We start from the raw sequence: 21,730 nt of genomic DNA on the forward strand, positions 1-21,730 counted from the left end.
TAAAATACTAACGTTTTTTTTTTTTTTTTTTTTTTTTTTTTACAATGCGCTTAACAAATGGTTCAAACGCATATTCCCACAAAAATTGGCTAAAAATGCCTTAACTAAATTACGAATGCACGAAAAAAAAATTAGCTCAAAAAAACCTAGCTTATGTTGGTCTTAACAGGGACAAGCTGGATTCGGCCATGTAAAATGAGGCAGACTAGAGGGCAGTGTATCCACCCAAATCAATAAAACTAAATGTAAACACTTCCAATACAAACCATTTCAACGCTACTTTAATTAAACAAATACTTGAAGCGGCAAAATTTAATTCGAATCTTTTTTTTCTAATCGAATACTCGAGTTAATCGATTAATCGTTGCAGGACTAAAATCCAGGCAAAGTGGCGTTTTAGACCAGGTTTAAACTGGTTTGCCCTCAATTTAAAGCCTTTATTCCATTTCTGTCAAATGCTAGCTAATGGGAGGGGAAATCTGTTTGCTCAGTGGAAAGTTGACTCGCACTTGATATGAGGAAGTATAAAAGACCTACAAACAGCGTGAACTGCGTAGATCGGTTAAAAAAAAAAAAAATTATTCATTTTACACCATGAAAATAGAATGTGATGCAAGGATGCGACAATAAAATGAGAATGTAGACATGAAAACAAAAGAAGGAACCATGTCAAATGAAATGAGTTTAATTTCATTTACTAATGTGAAACTCAACAGCAAAAGGCAAAATTCTTTGTAGTAAATTTGAAATCTGGAAGAAATTTGAACAGGAATTAACTTGGATGTTAGCTTGCTCGGTTTTGAATTTGTAAAAAAAATGGCTTTATTATAAAATTCCGAAGTGTTCGGTGAATGCACCTGTGAAACTCATGGGCTTCGGTACCCTTAGCAAGGTTAAGAACCACTGATCTAACATCATGCATAATTAGACTGGCTTCGACACAGTAGAGATTCAGACATAACTTGTTCCTATCTCGTATTTGCTCCTTGATTTTGCTGTGTAATCTTGTCGAGGCTCCCTAGAAGCCAAGGTTGTGTACACACTTGTCCAACTGTGGTTCGGGTGTGAAATTCTGAGTGTTGTCACTCAGAATCTCACACTTTTTCATGAGAGCGGGTCAAAATGGCCTTGCTATGTCTAACAAAAAGTTCAGTCTCTTTGCAGAATCGTGTCAGTTCGCTGGCGCTTGACATCGCAATCCGGCTGGTGCTCGTCTTAAGTTTTTTTTTGTTAATGGTAACCCAACCTTGCAGAACTAGATAAGGTTTTGGTTGCCCAGCCAACAGGGAACAGATTGTTAAAATATTAATGTTTCTTTATGTGTGGGGAGCAGCTTAGTTCCTCATACAGTACAGAAGAACTTCCAGCGTTAACGCAATCTGTTTTAGGACGCTGATTTTGTTTGAAACTAGTAAACAATTTAATCGTCATGTTAGTTAGTATTACAATGTCAAATTCTCGGTTGAAACTTTTCACATCACACTTAATCGCAATTCTGTGCCACTGTGTCGTACACCTACTTCACCACGGCAACTTCTTGCATGCATTAAATACATGATGCATCTGTTATGATGATAAAGGGGTTAATTATTCAGAATGTGGGGTTATTCCACCTAAAAGGGAACCTCGGACTTAAAGACTTGTAGGCTCTAATAAGCCACAACTGTTCTCTATTACTTTATATGTTATTAGAAACTCATAAAATATTGCCATTGATTTAAAAATCTATGATATTTAGTACGTTTTGACCTAGGTAGGGCGCCATGTTTTATGCGTGCATTGGACACTCGGGGTGATGATGTTGTTTGTCATTGTCACTAGACAAACACTACCGGTGTTCTGCTATTCCTTCTACGCAGCAAGACGTCCAAAACACATGCACACATCGGTTAAAAGCGGCGAGTACTTACATTTGTGTTTTTGAGTCTTTTATTACCTTTTTTTTTTACTTTTTGCATGTGTTTCCCTCTCATACCTTGCCGATCGATCGGGTCCGATCACGTCATTTTCAAAGTATCGGAATCGGCAAAAAAAATATCGGCCATGCCTTTTTTTAATATATATATATTTTTTAATTAAATCGTTTTCTAATTGTATTTAACGTTACAGACATAATATTTTACACTCATCCAGAGTCTTTAGTTTAGGCTTAAGGTAGGGTTATCAAATTTATCCTGATAACGGCGGTAATTAATTTTTAAAAAAATGTATCACGTTAAAATATTTAACGCAATTACTGCATGCGTTGCACGACCCACTCACGCATTGTCGCGCTCAATCTGTAATGTCGCCGTTTTACCTATATAGAGAGATAAAAGGCAGCATAAAATGAGTAGAGAGAATTTTGGCAGCCTTTGGAGCCTCTTTATATTAGCTAAAGCCTTACCATCCCTCTCCCTACAATTAGAAATATCATGGGAAGCAATGTGGGGACGCAAGGTAGCAATTGATCTTTTTCTTAACACCTTATGTTATTTCCCAACGCAGAGAAGATATATCAATTGGTAGCACTACGCGCAGTCATGGTTCCACTTCCCATCATGCATTTGGGCATGGATACAGTATCATTTACTGAAAGCTCAACAAATACACTAGATGGCAATATTTAGTCACAATATACAAAGTCACAAGTCTTTCTATCCGTGGATCCCTTTCACAGAAAGAATGTTAATAATGTAAATGCCATCTTGAGGATTTATTGTCATAATAAACAAAGACAGTACTTATGTACTGTATGTTGAATGTATTCGTCCGAGTTTTATTCATTTTTTTCGTAATGCATTGCCAAAATGTATATGATCGGGAAAAATTATCGGGAATGATTGGAATTGAATCAGGAGCAAAAAAAAGCAATCGGATTGGGAAATATCGGGATTGGCAGATACTCAAACTAAAACGATCGGGATCGGATCGGGAGCAAAAAAACATGATCGGAACAACCCTACCTTTAAGCATTGTGGTTTTTGTGGTAGGTTTAAAGCAGATTGTTGATCTGTTAACCACATTAGTCAGAGGTGTGCGAAAATTCCGACTCTTAGATTGTTCGCGATTCGACCATGGAAGATTCGAGCACGATTCACGAACATCCAAATTCCGATTATTGAAATATGTCAAGTAAAGCGGAACTAAAACACAGTCAGCGCTGTCTTTGGGAAGCAATAAGGAACGGACCAAGAGTAAACATCATGCTTCTCATTACCAGGGTAATGACAATGCTCAACTCATGGCGCTACAATAATACCTGGCTGCTGCCGACAGCCGCTACAAACTACGTCCACATAATGCTACGGTAGATATCACATGTATAAAGAACTACATGCAAAACGACAGACTCGGCGGCGTTAGCAGCACATGCATAGAAAACTAGATGCAAAATGACAGACTTGCCAGCGTTAGTAAACAGCCGCCATCTTAAAGCAGAAGACTTCCCTGGAAGGCTGTTGTAGCAAACCTTCCAAGCGAACCTAATTAACTTTTTATCTAAAATACTCCTAAATCGGCAAAATCTTGACTTGAATCTGCCTTTAAAACCGTTCTAACATTTTCACATGTCGAAAGTAGACAGAAGTGAAATTATGGAATAACGGGAGCAATTTTAACAACGTTAACGGTTGATTCACATCATTAAATTAATTGAATGTAGTTTAAAGCCTCTGATACAGAATGGGGACTTGAGTATTTTATTTACTGTTTTGAACTGTTAACTTGATACTGAAATAGTCGTTTATTTAAGCCTGAGAGGATTTTTGTACAATTTTTGTAACTAATGTATGAAACATTAAAAGCAGATAATAGCTGGGATGTGTGCATCAATAATCGATTTATAATCGAGTCGTAGCCTCTAGGAGTAGAAACTTCTTGGTACTTACGAGACGATACGATCTGCGATACAAAGCTCACGATAACGATTATCTGACGATATGGTGATACAACGATTATCGATACATTGGTCAGGAAATCATTCTAGGATATCCTACAACCAACTAATAAACAGAAAAACAAGCTTCTGCTGTGAATTGGAATAAGTTTATCACTAGTAGACGTCCAATCAATTTGAACTGGGAGGGTGACAGCGAATTAACATTCGTTCTTTCACATCCACCCTCCCACTTCAAACGGATTGAACGTCTATGGGTGTCAGTGGCAGCCAATGCCAGGCAATTAGGTAATTTTGAGCCATTTAAGGTCATTTACCTGTTGATTTTCAGTTACTTCCTGTTGATTTTGGGGTATTTTATGGGTCACTTTCTGTTTATTTCGAGTTAAAGAACAGGAAGTGATCTGGGAATCACCCAAATAAATAGGGTGTGACTCAAACTCAACAGAAAATGACCAGTAAATGCCCTGAAAATCGGACAGAATGACTGAATGCTCTGGTTTCGAATGAACGAATGTTCCCAGTCTAAATGGATTGGGCGTCGAGCACCGTCAATGCAGCCTTGAGTTAACTGAGACACTATTATAGCGGAAGAATTTGGTAGCAACTTGTTGGTTCCTTTTTATATTATTTTTTCTAAGACATTGAACCTTTTTAAAACGACATTTTGATTCTTGGCAGGCGCATGTTGATAACCTTTTGGGATACAAAGTATCACGATATATCACCATTTGAAATCTGAATTGTAATTGGAATCGAATCGTTAGGTGCCCAAAGAGTCCCACCTCTATTAGTCACGTAGCGTATTCATACCATCCTTATTTGATATTACTGCGTTTAAGTATTTTCTTAAGGCATCTTTAATATATTCTGTCTGTATGCATCTAAACAAAACAAGCTGAAATAGCATTGTAATACTTTGGGTGTCAAATTCGCCTCTTGTAGACGTTTCGCCGGTGTAGCACATTTTGGCAGAACATAGTTTTTTTTTTTTTCCCCAACTCTCGGCTCGTCTCATCCTGTCTTTCCTCTTCATTTTGCTTTTACTGCTCGTTTTGTTTGTGAAATATCGACAGTGCTGTCATCTCATTAATGTTCCTCTCGGTTTCAAATTGAAAGGGCTGAACAGATGACATGTTTGTGTAACTAGAGTCATACTCTGGAAGCCGGCAGCGTAACCCAGTGATGTCACCGCCCTGCGACGTCAACAACAATGGCGAGCTACTAGTTAAACAAATTTTACAAATTGTATAAAAACGAAAACATCAGGAAGTGTTTTAATGTCAGATTATTTTGACTCAAAATAACGTTTAAAAACTACAATTCTTTCTATTTGTGGTTCCCTTTAAAAATTGTATCAAACGGCAGAATAGTGTTTTGTAAAAGGTATGGGGTTATTAAATACCTGAGACTGACTTGTCCAGCTCTGTTCTGTGGAAAAAGCAAATGTTTCTGTCTCACGTCATGCCAGACACTGGTGCTCACCTCACCTAATTAGCAGATGGCAGGATGTCGCCTTTCATGTGAAATGTCCCACTTGACTGGATTTTGCTGTGACAAAATTAAACAAAAGTGAAGAGAAGCTTTGTTGTGGCTTATATGTATGGCTGGGCAGTATGGTCTTAAAATAGAAGCTCTGATTTATTTCACGAAAATTCTTTTGTAATTTCTCCACTATGACTAAATCGCCCTTGCCATTACAATTTTTTTCTCTTCTAGGATTTGTCTGTATTGCTCCTGGTCTCTCAAACAAGCTTTGAAACCGTTTTTTGCTCTGAGCAAACATTCTTTACATTCATTATAAGAAAATAAGCGCTCCATCGTTTGAAAATAGGTCTTTAATCAAAGCATTTATGTCAACATATTTATCAAGGAATAATGCCACTGTCTTTTCCAATGCAGAGTTGGAACAGGTGAGCCATGGTGATTTGGGTATTTGAATTAGGGGTGTGAGAATATGCAATTGTAGAAATAATACAGATTCTGGATTAATTTACGCAAATGTTAATCTGAAAAAAAATCTTAGTTTGTGAGGAAGACGATAGTTTTCGGCAGATTGTCCACGGAAGTGCCCAAAAAAATTTGGAAAAAAATTGTATTTAGAAAGAAGTTGTTTTTGTCATTAATAGTTGTATCGTAGAATATCGTAGATTTTTTTTCTGAACCATCTATCGATGATTGTTGTATCACCATGTCGTGATATAATTATCATGAGCTTTGTATCGCGTATCGTATCATGAGGTACATAGAGGTTTCCCAACCCTAATTTGAACAGAATTCACCAGTCAGATTTGCCACCCACTGAACAAGAATTGATATTAATTGATAAAAATAAAAAAATGTCACATTACATACAGTAAATCATGTTAAGTACAAGTATTCAGGCACATGAATATGATTGCGTACTTAACGCTGTGTACTGTGTACTGAGATTTGGTCATGTGAGTACTTAGAATATAGGAACTAGTAATATGATAATTGTTTGACATTTATTTCTTCTTATCATTTAAAGAACATTGAAAAAGGTCATTGTAGTTCGCCCAAGTGTGCCTTGGACATCCACTTTTTTTCCAGTCAGCTCTTTTTCTTATTTCATTTAGTTCTGAATTAACCATTATATTGCAGCCTTTGTGTGACGGGGAAGTGTTGTGTGGGTCTGCTGATTGTGTGTGTGTGTGTGTGTGTTGAATAAAACACACACCTCCCCCTATCACTGTGTCGTCTCATGACTTCACACACATGACCAGCACTCTCTCCCACTCTCTTCAGAGCTTTACATGTTTGTCGTTGGTTGCTCTTGCCTTGGCTTCCCCCTCCAGTCATAGATAGAATTCTGCGCCCGCGGTGTCACTTTTTAATCGTGAAGCTGCAAGCCGCATATTTTCTTGCTGTGTCTAGTCAAATTGGGGGAGCTGCTGAATAGCCAATTACCTGCAATTACTGCTTGGGCCGAGGCGATAATGTATTTGTTGTGCGGTTGGTAAAGTATTTTAGGAGTAACTAATCCTAATAGCACATCATGCTCTTTCAGTGTGCTTCAGTGTTGAATCTTTTACGTATATTACTGTTCAAAGGTTTGGGGTCAATCAGACAAGTTTTTACATGAAAATACACAGACTCATTTAAATACTATGAAATCCAATCATTTTAGTTGCATTAATTTTTTTATTCAAATTTTATTCATTTATAATTGTATTTATTCCTTAAAACATTATTATGAATAATTAAAAAAATCTTGTGTAAATTGAGACCTGACATCCACTTACAGTGGGGCAAATAAGTATTTAGTCAGCCACTAATTGTGCAAGTTCTCCCACTTGAAAATATTAGAGAGGCCTGTAATTGTCAATATGGGTAAACCTCAACCATGAGAGACAGAATGTGAAAAAAAAACAACAGAAAATCACATTGTTTGATTTTTAAAGAATTTATTTGCAAAACATGGTGGAAAATAAGTATTTGGTCAATACCAAAAGTTCATCTCAATGCTTTATTATGCATCCTTTGTTGGCAATAACGGCGGCCAAACGTTTTCTGTAACTCTTCACAAGCTTTTCACACACTGTTGCTGGTATTTTGGCCCATTCTTCCATGCAGATCTCCTCTCGAGCAGTGATGTTTTGGGGCTGTCGTCGGGCAACACGGACTTTCAACTCCCTCCACAGATTTTCTATGGGGTTAAGATCTGGAGACTGGTTAGGCCACTGCAGGACCTTGAAATGCTTCTTACGAAGCCACTCCTTTGTTGCCCTGGCTGTGTGTTTGGGATCATTGTCGTCCTGAAACACCCAGCCACGTCTCATCTTCAATGCCCTTGCTGACAGAAGGAGATTTTCACTCAAAATCTCTCGACACATGGCCCCATTCATTCTTTCCTTTACACAGATCAGTCGTCCTGGTCCCTTTGCAGAAAAACTGCGCCAAAGTATGATGTTTCCACCCCCTTGCTTCACAGTGGGTATGGTGTTCTCCGGATGCGATTCAGTATTCTTTGTCCTCCAAACACGAGAACCTGTGTTTCTACCAAACAGTTCTATTTTGGTTTCATCTGACCATAACACATTCTCCCAGTCCTCTTCTCGATCGTCCAAATGCTCTCTAGCGAACCGCAGACGGGCCTGGGCGTGTACTGGCTTCAGCAGGGGGACACGTCTGGCAGTGCAGGATTTGTGTCCCTGGCGGCGCATTGTGTTACTGATAGTAGCCTTTGTTACTGTGGTCCCAACTCTCTGTAGGTCATTCACTAGGTCCTCACGTGTGGTTCTGGGATTTTTGCTCACCGTTCTTGTTATCATTTTGACGCCACGGGGTGAGATCATGCATGGAGCCCCAGATCGAGGGAGATTATCCGTGGTCTTGTATGGCTTCCGTTTTCTAATAATTGCTCCCACAGTTGATTTCTATACACCAAGCGATGTTTAAATAGTATACATATTTTTAAGATCATTATAAATGCATTTACACAACGAAATAACGCTGGAAAAGTTTGTTAAATATATTTCTCGTATGAGACCAAAGCGCCACATTTGTTTACATTCAGCGATAAATTTGGTTCCTTTCCATATCCCACTCCTACCGCAGTTGTTTGCTTTTCAATTCCCCTGTCTTTAATTTGTTTTTCACTCCAATATACTGCTCCATATCAAAAAGAAAATACCAGGATGCTCGCGGAGGGCGCCAGAGCGCAGGAGGGGAAGATTGAAAACAGCCACTGCGTTCACGCAGGCCTCTCAGCGCCTTCTCTATTTTATCCAAATTATTTATTTTATTCAACATCCATACATCGTTTTAGTATAAATATATGAATATATATTTATTTTTAAAAAAGCGAGAGAGAAGTCGGCCCAACCGTAAATAATTACGCATAAGTCGCTCCAGAGTATAAGACGCACCCTCTGCCAAACTATGAAAGAAAAACTGCGACTTATAGTCCGAAAAATACAGTATATTTGAAAGAAAAGCAGTATTTGCCACATTGACAGTGGTATTTCTAATTGTTGTCTTTAAGGAAAAAAAGGTACTCTTAAAAAAAGTAGGACATTTACAAATGATCTGAAACCTTTGAAAGGCATTATATAAGCAGTAGATGATTTTTTACTAGAGGTTCAATTTTCGTATAATTTGATTCATTGACGTGAATGATTTTGAACTATCCATTCAATAGTGTTGACTAATGGCTTCTTTATTTGTGTCTGGCAACAATACAAGTTGGTAAATGGCTGTTACGGTCTTTCAGATCATTTATGCTGTCTGTGCCTGGGCACTTTTCCAAGTTGGTTATTGTAAATTTTAAATAGGTTCAACATTTACAATTGTTGGACATTTTCTAATCAGATCGGGTAGTGGGGAAAAAATTATCCCAACCCACAGCACAACATAAATGTCAAGATCTTTAAAACATAAGAAATTTGGCAACAAACGCTAAGATTCAAACGAGTTGTCCATATGCACCTACTGAGTGGAAAATGCTGCTTTTATAGTTGTGTACTGCATTGCTCTTGTTGCAAATGTCATTCCGTCTAATCTGATCTAGGGTCTCATTCAGCCTGCCCTTTTTGTTTACCCTCAGGCCAAGTACATCTCGACTTGCATCGATGAGATCAAACAGGAGCTCAAGCAGGACAACATTGCCGTCAAAGCAAATGCCGTGTGCAAGCTCACCTACGTACGATCACACTGCTGAGTCTATATCATTCATGTGGATTATTATTAATGATTAATGAGCCTGTCTTTTGTTTATAACAGCTTCAAATGCTGGGCTATGACGTCAGCTGGGCCGCCTTCAATATCGTTGAAGTCATGAGTTCTTCCAAGTTCACCTACAAGGTAATCCAATGTCATGTCTTTTGTGATGCTCACGCTGTACATATGTCTCTGAAACACGGCGGCGCAATGTGTGATTGCTATTCTCCCTTGCAGAGGATCGGTTACTTGGCAGCCTCGCAGTGCTTTCACGAGAGCACCGATGTCATCATGCTGACGACTAATCAGATCCGAAAGGTAAACGGCTACACTGCTTTCGTGATTGCCTCAGTCTTCTTGTCGGTGCTCAATTTCATGTGTCTTTAGCAGTATTTAGCAAAATTTTGGATCCAGAGACACCTGACGGGGGGCTTTTTTTTCATCCTAAATGTGCTTGATAAAAGTGAACAAAGGATACAACAATACTACTTTTTCATAACGTTAAGGGAAAGACAACACCTCCCATTAAATGACTACCGTAATTTCCCGAATATAAGGCGCACCCGTGTATAACACGCACCCCAAATTTACTTGTAAAATTTAGGGGAAATTATTGTACCCGTGTATAACGCGCACCCTAATTTTAGCACCAATAAATAGAAGAATACAAGAAAACAGAGCTCATGTACAGATACAGAAATGTCATTTTACTGACTGGTGAAACACAGCACAAGCATAGCACATTGGTAGTTCAAAACATTACCGTAACTAACAATATGTACGGTAATAATATGATCTGACAACTTCTTCAACTTACCAGAATCCAGGAGAAAACAAAACAGATGTGACTTTTCTTTTAAAGGCTGCTGTATAACTTGCTCCTTTCATCATGATGAATAAATGTTTCTTCCATGGATTGATACAGTAAAATAAAAGTGAGGATTTAGGTCAGAAATCGAAAAAAGCGCATCGCTGTAACTAGACTGTAACAATAGGAACTATTGTTATTTGGGTTTGAGTTTCCCGAGAGATAGATATAGTTGACGGACACAAGAAGTCTGTGTTGTTTTACGTATGTTATGGTCCGAGTTGCGGAGCTGCAATAAGCGTTCACTCAAATGAGTTCAAGAAACTAAATTCTGTGCTTTATGAAGAGTGAAAAAAGAATTTAACACAAACGAAATCATTCGACCAATCAGAGTGAAGTATTACCGTGTAGCAAGTTATAACAGAATCCACCGGCGGAACTTATGTTGGCACGTTGTATAGTTCCCGGGGGGAGGTATTTTGTTGAGGGAGCAGCCGGAAAGGTAGTTATCTTCCGCGGGTTGCATGTGAGACAGACATTGTTATTTTGTTGCAGCCTAAATGTCAATAAAGCAATGCGGATTAGCTCCGTTGTTTGATACTCCGCCTCCGACTCCCTCCCTAGCTCGCCACAACCGAAACAAAATGGTGACGTCACGTACCGTAATCGTCGGCAACGGATCGCGGCATATGTTTCTTCAACACAACATGGCCGTGTCAATTTAAAAAAAACAAAAAAAAAACAGTCTTTATATATACATATATATATATATATATATATATATATATGTATATATTCCTGTCTCCATCCCTGTACCCGTGTATAATGCGCACCATGATTTTACAAGTTGATTTTGGGGGGGGGGAAAGTGCACGTTATAATCGGGAAATTACGGTATGTGGAAGAAGGTTGCTGAAATTATTTCTACAAATTGCTAATTTCTTACCTCTGGCTGCGAAGAATCACTACAAGCCCTCCCGGTCAAAGTAAATTGGATGTTTGTTGCTGTCAACGGCACTCAAACATGATCGTTCAATGTCAGCCGTCCCAGTTCAGATGGATTTGAAGTCTACGATTGTCACTGGCAGTGAATGAATTAAGATTCACTGATCTAGACAATGTATCTCACTCCTCGCAGGATCTTAGCAGTCCTAACCAGTACGACACAGGCGTCGCCCTCACAGGCCTTTCTTGCTTCGTCACCCCAGACCTGGCTCGGGACCTGGCAAATGACATTATGACACTGGTGAGCCAAAGAGTTTTAGCAATGAGGAGTCTGTTCTGATTTTGTGCCCATTCTTAGCCTTGTTTCTATCAATCAATACAGTTTGGTTCAATTCAGAACACATTTTTGGAGTCTAGTGGTCGTTTTAATCATATGTGCACTTTGAGATTTGTTTTTCAAATGGAAAGTGCGTTATAAATGAAATGTATTATTGTTTTTATTATATGTGCATTAGGGGTGTAACGGTACACAAAAATCGCGGTTCGGTACGTACCTCGGTTTTGAGGTCAGGCTTCGGTTCATTTTCGGTACAGTAAGAAAACAAAATGCAAAATATAAATGTGCTAGTTGTTTATTACACACCTTTGTGCTTTCAGCAATAGGAACATTAGCCTATAAAAAGCTAGAATTCTGCTCAAAAAGTAGCGGGTATTTAACGATAATACAACAACAATTTGCCTTTCAGACCCCGCGTATTGGTCAGCTTTCTTTCTGAAAGAAAAGAAAAAAGTTCTGTGCTAAAGAGAAAAGCAATCCCAATGACAAAGATTTTAACATGTATTTTACAAATGAAATGCCTCAATGAATCTTTTTTTTTTTCTTATGAACGGTTTTCAAAAGCTTTATTGGTGGATTTTCTCAATTTAAAGCGCCACACAGAAATTAATAAATTTAATTGTGTAAGCAGGATCTGTATGTTATTATTTAATTACAGGTGTTGTAGCTCATTTCAATTTATTTTATTTAAATGAGCTATTATTTATTTTATTATGTGTCTATATTTTACAAATGTTATGTATTCATTTATATTGTATATTTTATGTTGTATAACTTTAGTTCCTCTGTGAATATTAGTTCCTACTTGTTTTGTTGTGGTAGGAGGGTTTTGTATTGAACACGGGGCCGTGTTGGTTATTATTATAGCAGAGAAGACAGCAGTAAATCAACAAAGACAAGTCAACTGTGCCCCGATCTACCACTAAAGAGATCTGATGGACTAAAAAAGTAGGTTACGATTGCATATTAGTTAGAAAATCGACCGGATCCACCGTATTTTTACATGAGTGACTTCCGGTCTGCCCGATCCTAGCTACCGGTAGTCGTATTGACGCAGGAGGGTCGCGTCTCGCGTCAAATATTATACTCTGCCGTTATTTTCACGTGCGTCGTGTTGAGCCGCTTCTGGGACGCGTCTAACACGCGGCCACACTGCGACTGGTGTGCGTTGGCTGATTAAAATTAATGCCTGCGTTTCACTGCGTTCTCGCGGCGGTCACGTTGTCACGGCGTTGATGTTTCGGGGTTATACTGTCCTACCGTGTTGGTCCTCATTATAGTCGAGAAGACAGAGTAAATATAATCTACACAATGAAACTGTAACCCGATCGACTCACAACCTCGAAAAGTATAGGTTACATTACGTCAGAAACTCGTTCGGTACGCCTCCGTTCTGAACCGAGCACCACGTACCGAAACGGTTCAATACAAATACATGTACCGTTACACCCTTAATGTACATGCATTCTCCATACGCACGTGATCCCGGCTTAAGCTTTGTATGATGCAAGTTACGAGTAATCAAGTGATAATGTTGTTTATCTTGCTTGTTTAAGCGTTGTATCTTGATGCAGTATTTATGTAGCTGAAGCATTTACCACCATCCTGCTGCTTGAATTTTTCCCCATTTCGTCTTGTTTTCCATTGCTTTAGATGTCTCACACTAAACCCTACATCAGGAAGAAAGCGGTGCTGATCATGTACAAGGTGTTTCTCAAGTACCCAGAATCCCTCCGCCCTGCTTTCCCCAGGCTCAAGGAGAAACTTGAAGACCCAGATCCGGGTACTATACCGTTGTCAAGAATAACTTAGAAAAAAAAATCATTACGTTGTATTAATCTTTTTGTGTGAGGTTCCATTATCCTGATTAAAGACAACTCTGTCTCCCTGTTTTAGGCGTGCAGTCAGCTGCAGTCAATGTGATTTGCGAGCTGGCCCGGAGGAATCCTAAAAACTACCTGTCTCTGGCACCACTTTTCTTCAAACTTATGACCTCTTCCACTAACAACTGGGTTCTCATAAAGATAATTAAGTTGGTGAGTCAACAGGACATAGGCATTCACAAATACAATACACAATTCAGGGCCAGCAACATTACCAATATGACTTAGTGCTTGATTTCATCACATGATCAATGTAGTCCTTGGGTTCGCCCACACATATGGCATTAATGGATCTATTTTTACAGTTTGGTGCACTCACTCCTCTGGAGCCCCGCTTGGGAAAGAAGCTGATTGAACCGCTTACAAATCTCATTCACAGGTAAGATGAGAAAAAAATATTCAAAAGATTTTTGCACGGCAATCTAAAATTGTTGCTCATTCTCACATTTATAATTTGTGCTTTCTTTCCATCTTACAGTACATCTGCTATGTCTTTGCTGTACGAGTGTGTAAACACTGTTATTGCAGGTCAGTACTCAAACAGTAATCTCTTTATAACCTTTTATACGGGCTATGTCATGTTAGTGGTTTAAATGCAAATATTTACCCTAATTGTGATTCGCTACTTTATTAGGATTATTTGTTGATATATTACAGCCCAAATAAATTAGGGTTATGCTGTCGACCTCAGAACGGGCACGACGCTGTACACAGAGGACCTGTTGTACTATAGCTAAAGAATGAAAATCAGTGCTGTTTATGACGTCAAATTTACAAGTTAAATTGTGTTTCTGATTGCCACATGTCTTGTTTTGCAGTGTTGATTTCCTTATCGTCTGGGATGCCCAACCACAGTGCTAGTATCCAGGTAGGCCTCTTAGGTCCACTCCAATTTGAGTATCTTGCATGTTTTCACTGGTTTTCTGTTCAGTTTTTTTTCTTCTTCATTCTGTCCCAACAGTTGTCAAGTCTATTCTCATTAATTTCTCCACACTTCTTCTGTTTGTCCTGTAATGTTTATTTTTATAGTGTCAGTTTATAAACGCGTCCCTGTTACGGCATGACAATCTAACTGTCTCTCTCTGTCTTCCAGCTCTGTGTCCAGAAACTGCGAATCCTGATTGAAGACTCTGACCAGAACTGTGAGCCCTCTGTCAATGCCTGCAGTGTGTCATTTTCTCATTGTCTGCGTGTTTCTCACTCTGGACAACAAGTCCTGCACCCCAACCCCTTCTTAGAGGGTCCCACAGAGTCCCAACCAAATCTGGATAACTCGAACTACAAAACTTGTTGGCTTTTGATGAGTTGAATCACGACAACCTCGTAGTTTGGGGTTGCTGCCATTCATGTACTCCTTTCCTCATAGTGAGGATCCATTCGAGTTATTCGGACCATCCCCCACAGATAGTCGTCTAGAGTAGATTGTGGACATGGGGGCAGGCTGCACTGGTCCTTGTGAACCACTATGCGGTCTTAAAAATTGAAATCGCACCCGCCAGTCATAAAGTCGGCCTATTGTGCCCACGTTACATCCCCAGTTTGTTGCATTTTGTGCCGTATTTCCTCAAATGCACACTGTGCTCTCAGAGGACTTAAAGGGACTATAGACCCCAATCACCAACGTCACACAATCACGTGATCGCTGTATTGTGCCGCCATATTGTCCGTCATTGTGTGTCTGTATTGTCAATGATCGTAGTTTCTGAAGGTGGATTCACTTGCAAATTATGGAAGCCCCGGTGCTTTCAGAAGCTGTAAACTCATTGGATGAGTTGCATAAAAGCCGTTATTGGGAAAAGCTTCGGTCGATCCAGTCACCAGATCCATATTTGATGCCCAGATCGATGTTTCCTCTCGTCCGGTCCCGTCCCGTGCGTCAGAGCTCGTTCTAAGACCACAAAATTTCTAGTCATACTCCAGTTTATGTCACGATGAGGAGTCGGGTACCCAAAATCGGTACCGGCCCGAATATAAACCGACATTTGGCCAGCTGAGCGTCACCATTGTCACGATTGTAAAATGAAATTTGATCGGCGGTTCGACAATGGGCCGGTGTGTGCCGCAAAATAGCCGCTCCGCGTGAAATGTCCCCCCTGACGGGAGCGCTTATTTCTAACGCTTTGTTGAAGAGAAAACTTCAAATGTTTTCATGGATGCATTACTGACTGGATTTACATCTGTAAAATCAGTTTTAAATAATTAATTAAATTACACAAAATATTAGTACTGTATTTTAGTAACAAATCGTGGTCTGGGCCACATAACCATCTTTTAACAGAAATGTATTAGTCTACAGGTTTTCACGACCATATCCCAATGACATTCACACAGGTAGGACATTTATTAGCGGAGTAAAATAATACATATTCACAATACAAGATTTAATAGTTCAAGCAGAGTAAAATAATAAATATTCACGGTACAAGAAAGTCGTTTCCGTGTGGGCGCTCCCGTCAGGGGGGGCATTTCACGCGGGGCACAACACCTGTTGTTGCGCTCACCTTCTTGCTGCGCAACCATGGCGACGAGCTTCGTAGTCTCCATCTGATGATGTCTGTGATCGTGTTGGCATCAAGACTATTGATGTTTTTGCCGCTGTCTGACGGCTGTCGACACAAAGGCGTAATGGACCGAGATAAACAAACCGTGCTGCTTTACAGATTTGCCCTTTTAACAATGGGCATACAGTAACTACTAAAATGACCGTTTATCTTCTCTGTTACTGCAACCATCCGCCACACATGCTTTCACCATTTTGATTAATCAATGTTAACGATTGTCAGGAAGGTTTTTGGGTTCCTTTACTAGGCGGTGATTCCTTAGACAAGCAGAAAAACACGCAGTCATAGGAGGAATGTACGTAGCGGTAATATGTAAACACGATGAGCTGACGGACAATATGGCGGCCCAAGTCAGGGGGGCTGTGTTGTGACGTCACGTGAATGAGGTCTATACAGAGTTTGTCACTTTTTTACTCGCGACTGCCTTTTCTGGCTTAAAGTGTAACTGCAGCCTATGTTAAGCCCACGTATGACACGTATGCTCGTGCAAGTACGAACATAAAGCAACATCATCTGGCCTATCAAATCAGCACCAGAAATGTAAAATGTAGCAAGTCTTAAGTGGGTTAGAAATGTGTTTTAGGAAAGTGTTTTAGCCAAGTGGAGAATAGGCTGAGTGAAACACTGCTACTGCCATCTGGATACGCATAGATGTGCTCAAGCACGTGTTCGCCCAGAGTGGTTGACTCGAACCCATTCTATTGAAGGTAAGAAAAAGTGCTTTTTGGGACAGTCTCAGTTAAAATGTCAGGGCTCTGCTTACTCATCAGGGCATTGGTAGAGAATGCATCGAGTAGAAAAGTATTTTAAATTCTCTAAAAATCCTATATTGTCCCTTTTAAATTGTGAGGACCTTGTCATATTTGATAAACAGGTTTATAGCGTAGTATAAAATGTGTTGATGTGGCGACAGTCCTTGGCTCATTATTATAGTGGTGAGCACATCAGTGTCAATCAACATCTACTAATCTAGGTTCTACAATCGAAACCCTTGCGTGGAATTTTCATGTCTTCCCACTGCATGCTCATCTAAAATCATACATGTAAGGTTCACTGCAGACTCTTCAAAAGCCCATAGCTGGGAATATGAGAGTGAATTCGTCTTATGCCCTGTGAGTGGCTGACGACAAATCCAGTGTGCACTCTGCTTTCGCCCAATATTGCTATAGAAAATGGATGGTTGGTCCATTTTAGTATTTGAATGTGACCACTATTTGTGGAAATACGGTACTTATTGCTAATTTATTTAATTTGAATCTACTAGGACCTAATAGTCTAGCCTGCAACCCCTAGTGTGAATAGAGTAGATTGTGAACGTGTGCTTGATGGTGTTTTTTCTGTACCTCTCAAAGGCAGCTAAAATATAAGTTAAAAAGTGACCTTTTTCCACAATTAAAAGAATACTTTGAATAGGAATAGCCCCAGAAAGTCCACACAGGCTACCGTTCCAGTGATCAGTCATCAAGGTGTCAGTGCAATATAACCCCAGAAATGGTGACTAATGAAATCTCCTCTAAATGGAATTCATAATTTCTGATATATGTGTGTATATATATGTATACACAGCCACGGAAATATGGCAAAACACCTTAAAACACAGACGACTATTCTGTTTACAGTGATGCTTCTAGCATATACACCTGAATGACATGCTAGCACAAAGTGAGATACGATCACAAATAGTCAAATGCCCTCACACTTTATACAAATGTAGTAAGTTTTTAAGCACACCTTTTAACATGTACATACATTAATAAATGTCAGCAAAGTAGACAACTATTATGTGTATTCCGAAAGAAGCAAAACATACTTTCTGTTATGAGCTTCTTTCAAGGATATCTTAAACACAGATAAGACACACTGGTCTTGAAGGTTTTGAGTAAAATTGTGCTTTAGGCCATTTTAACATACTTCGCTTCTTTTCACCACTGCTGATGTCCACAGTCCAAAGTACTTTTCGATTGTTTGGCATCTCAGGCAGCTGCAAGGAGCTTCCCTCCCCACTCATCATGGCTGTAATGTATTCACTGCAGCCAAAGTCACCACATATTGATTAAATTGTCATAGGCTTTTCTTTCTGACAGCAAGAGCACCACAGTTTTGTGTGACTCAGTAGTCACAAGACCAATGAATGTTTTGTCCTGTGCATACATGTTTGTTTGTCCTTTCCATTGTTCGTGTTTTAATGTTCATTGCCTTTCTATTCATATGTAAACAAACACATTTGAACATAACAAAAGCAAAGTGAAATACTAGATGAAGTGAACGCAATTTTATCTTAGGCACTGAAAGAGGTACTTTTCCAAACGGAGTTGCAGTTTGTTTTTAGTATACCCAGCAAGTGTCTGTGTGGAAATATGTTTCTTTAGTGAAGTACCTGGGGCTTTTGGCCATGTCCAAAATCCTGAAGACCCACCCCAAGTCAGTCCAGAGCCACAAAGATCTCATTCTGCAGTGTCTGGATGACAAGGACGAGTCCATCCGTCTCAGAGCTTTGGACTTGCTCTACGGCATGGTATGCTGTTACAATACGGATTGTGCATACAGTATTTTTACCAAATTAAATTTGTTGAACAGATGGAATTAGAGGGAAAAAAAACATCTTACCCTCTGTAGTTAGTCTATAAATAGTTCTTTTAGCAATATGTATTCTCCTGCAGGTATCCAAAAAGAACTTGATGGAGATTGTAAAGAAACTGATGCTGCATGTGGACAAAGCAGAGGGAACCACATACAGAGATGAATTGCTCACCAAGATCATTGACATCTGTAGCCAGAGCAACTACCAGTACATCACTAACTTTGAATGGTCTGTTTTTCTTCACATTAACTCCTACATATTCTATTTTGGACTGATGAATTTCAGCTTTATTTTTCTTTCACACATGCTTCTCAGGTACATCAGTATCCTGGTGGAGTTGACCCGTTTAGAGGGCACGAGGCACGGTCATCTAATTGCCTCTCAGATGCTGGATGTCGCCATCCGAGTCAAGGCCATACGGGTATTTGCCGTCGCCCAGATGGCCACCTTGCTGGACAATGCCCACCTGTTGACTGGCAACATGCAGAGAAATGGCATTTGTGAAGTTCTGTATGCTGCAGCCTGGATATGTGGCGAGTTCTCTGAGTATGTTGAATTTTATGTTGATTTTTCTCTTCACAAATGTGCCTTCATTCCCTTTAAAACTCTGACTTACTGTAATTTTTGGACTATAAGCCACTACTTTTTCCCCACATTTTGAATCCTGTGGCTTATAGTCCAGTGCATCTTCTTTGTTGATTTATTTGGGTTAATAGGTAACACTTTATTTGACAGGGGCGTCATAAGACTGCCATATGACTTTCATAATTATGACATGACACTATGGTTGGAATTACTGAATGCTTATGACAGATGTCACTAAGAGTCATCTTGCAAATTATGTCACTAACTCCATTTATGTCTAGCTAGGATCTTTTACATCCATTAAAAAGTGAGACAATTTGCCAGGTGACACAAAATGACATCTGTCATAAGCATTCATTAATGCTCATGGCAGTGTCATGTCATAATTATGATGGTCTTATGACAGTCTTATGGTGCCACTGTCAAATAAAGTGTTACCTAATACCATAACTAACAATTGATGAAACAACCGGAACAGTAACTGAAGAAATAATTAGCACAGAACATGAATTTTATTTACATCCGTAGCGCTGCAGTGCATGCTAGGAGGCATGCTGGACGAGAACAGTGTGGGCAGCAGAGGTTGACTGTCTCCCACAAGGGAGCAGTGATGGCCAAATTTAGCGTCTTGAAGCAATGAACGAATGTTCATTTGGTCTTATGTTGCCACTGTCAAATAAAGTGTTACCGGTTAATATCTTTTGGTGTAAATATCCCATACAACAGTGAGGACAGCTGCGGCTTATAGTCCAGTGCAGCTCATCTATGAACAAATGCGTTTTATTCTGTCAAATTTGGTGGGTGGCGGCTTATAGTCAGGTGCGCCTCATAGTCCGAAAATTACGGTAATTCTTGTTTTACAGTTATCCTGTTTTAACTTTATGGTTGTAGTTTTGTGCTTTTAGTTTTTAAAAATTACAAACTCAAATTACAGTTTTGTCTTGTGTCTTAAACATTTCAAGTCTTGTGAAAGGGTTATTAAAGCATTATTACTGTAAAACTACCAATTTATTCTCACAAAATCAAAATTCTTCCTTTGTTAGCCTAGACTTTAAAGGGAAAGACAACTTATTTTGTGCACCCCAGTGGAAAGAATCTTTTTCAATAAATTGAAAAAAACATTTTTCTGATGCATAATGGCAGGGAGAAAAAAATCAATGAAAACACTATTTCCAGGAACTGACATCGTAAAATAACTGTAAGTACTGCAGTGTAATTTTTGTGTAAACATTATTTTCTTCATTTATCTAAGCTCTACAAAAGTCGCCATTTGCATACTTGAACATTTTGGCATGAACATCATTTATACTAGGTGTTGTATATCCCTTTAATTCGTGATCCAAAAAATAACTTGAGTCATCCTTTTTAGACACCTGGAGAACCCGCTGCAGACACTAGAAGCCATGTTACGACCAAAGGTGGCCACCTTGCCGGGACACATCCAGGCCGTGTACGTGCAGAACGCTGCCAAGCTATTCGCCACTGTGCTGCAGAGCCAAAAAGACAACACAGATGGCACAACTGCGCAAGAAACCAGCCAGCTGATGATTGACCGCCTACCGCTTTTTGTACAGAGCGCCAACCTGGAGGTGCAAGAAAGGGTAAGCCGACTGTAGAAACAGCTTTGACCTACCGTGAAGTTTTGATGGAAATGTTTCTCATCTTTTCCAATTATGCTCGACAGGCATCTTGCATCCTGCAGCTGGTAAAATACATCCAGAAACTACAGCAAAAGGAGGTAGAGGTAGCGGAGGAAGTGATTGCACTCTTTGCTGGCGAACTCAACCCTGTTGCCCCCAAGGCACAGAAGAAAGTGCCTGTCCCTGATGGGTGAGTAGTCAGGCATTAGGCAATTAGGCCGTTCGAACCATGCGTGAGCCCATTTATGTCAAGTACGTTTTACTGGTACTGAAACTGGAGATTGGTACACTTCTCCATTTCCAACAAGAAACATAGTCATGTTACTGTACTACCTCACACAAACTGACATTGTTTGTGTCAGAGTAATTTGGAGGCTCTCTTGGCCAGTTTTCATGCGAACTACCACCTTGTACAACAGAAATACACTGAATATCAAAAAAATAACTGCAAGTAGTCCACGGGTTACGAACAAGTTATATTTCTGCGTAGGTTTGAATTAACCCTTTAAGTACCCTTAAATCTCAAAATGACTATCCAAAAGTCCAAAAGTATTGTATTCTGTATAATGATGGAAGATACACTGCCCTCTGGTGGCAGCAACTGGTCTGGCTGGACTGTCGCCTCAGCAGATTCAGATGTCTTGCATGGATAAAGGATGGCTGTGCTCTGATTTGGACCATATCAGGCTTTAAGTTGTTACAGCTAATATTTGTATGCATTTCTAATTAAGTTTAGAGCTACAGTTTGTGGAGTTAGGTGTGAGCGATTTGCAATGAGAATTGTAAATACGTTAGCATTTGTAGCATTTAAGCTAGCGTACTTTTGTTAGG

General features: G+C 39.5%; 1 protein-coding gene across 8 annotated transcripts in view; it reads left to right on the forward strand.

Moving 5' to 3' along the window:
- The window catches only part of ap3d1 (adaptor related protein complex 3 subunit delta 1), a 48,278-nt gene that overhangs the window by 1,395 nt on the left and 25,153 nt on the right, over positions 1 to 21,730 (forward strand). For all 8 annotated transcript variants that reach the window (XM_057841296.1, XM_057841297.1, XM_057841299.1 and 5 more), the window contains exons 2-16: positions 9,447 to 9,542; positions 9,623 to 9,703; positions 9,797 to 9,877; positions 11,506 to 11,613; positions 13,303 to 13,432; positions 13,546 to 13,685; positions 13,838 to 13,911; positions 14,011 to 14,060; positions 14,351 to 14,400; positions 14,626 to 14,674; positions 18,463 to 18,608; positions 18,754 to 18,902; positions 18,990 to 19,220; positions 20,629 to 20,860; positions 20,944 to 21,089. In XM_057841296.1, coding sequence (XP_057697279.1) covers positions 9,447 to 9,542; positions 9,623 to 9,703; positions 9,797 to 9,877; positions 11,506 to 11,613; positions 13,303 to 13,432; positions 13,546 to 13,685; positions 13,838 to 13,911; positions 14,011 to 14,060; positions 14,351 to 14,400; positions 14,626 to 14,674; positions 18,463 to 18,608; positions 18,754 to 18,902; positions 18,990 to 19,220; positions 20,629 to 20,860; positions 20,944 to 21,089 — 1,763 coding nt within the window. The remainder of the gene's footprint in view (positions 1 to 9,446; positions 9,543 to 9,622; positions 9,704 to 9,796; positions 9,878 to 11,505; positions 11,614 to 13,302; positions 13,433 to 13,545; positions 13,686 to 13,837; positions 13,912 to 14,010; positions 14,061 to 14,350; positions 14,401 to 14,625; positions 14,675 to 18,462; positions 18,609 to 18,753; positions 18,903 to 18,989; positions 19,221 to 20,628; positions 20,861 to 20,943; positions 21,090 to 21,730) is intronic.

This window comes from Corythoichthys intestinalis, chromosome 7, assembly GCF_030265065.1.
Source record: "Corythoichthys intestinalis isolate RoL2023-P3 chromosome 7, ASM3026506v1, whole genome shotgun sequence".
In the NCBI taxonomy this organism is placed as follows: Eukaryota; Metazoa; Chordata; class Actinopteri; order Syngnathiformes; family Syngnathidae; genus Corythoichthys; species Corythoichthys intestinalis.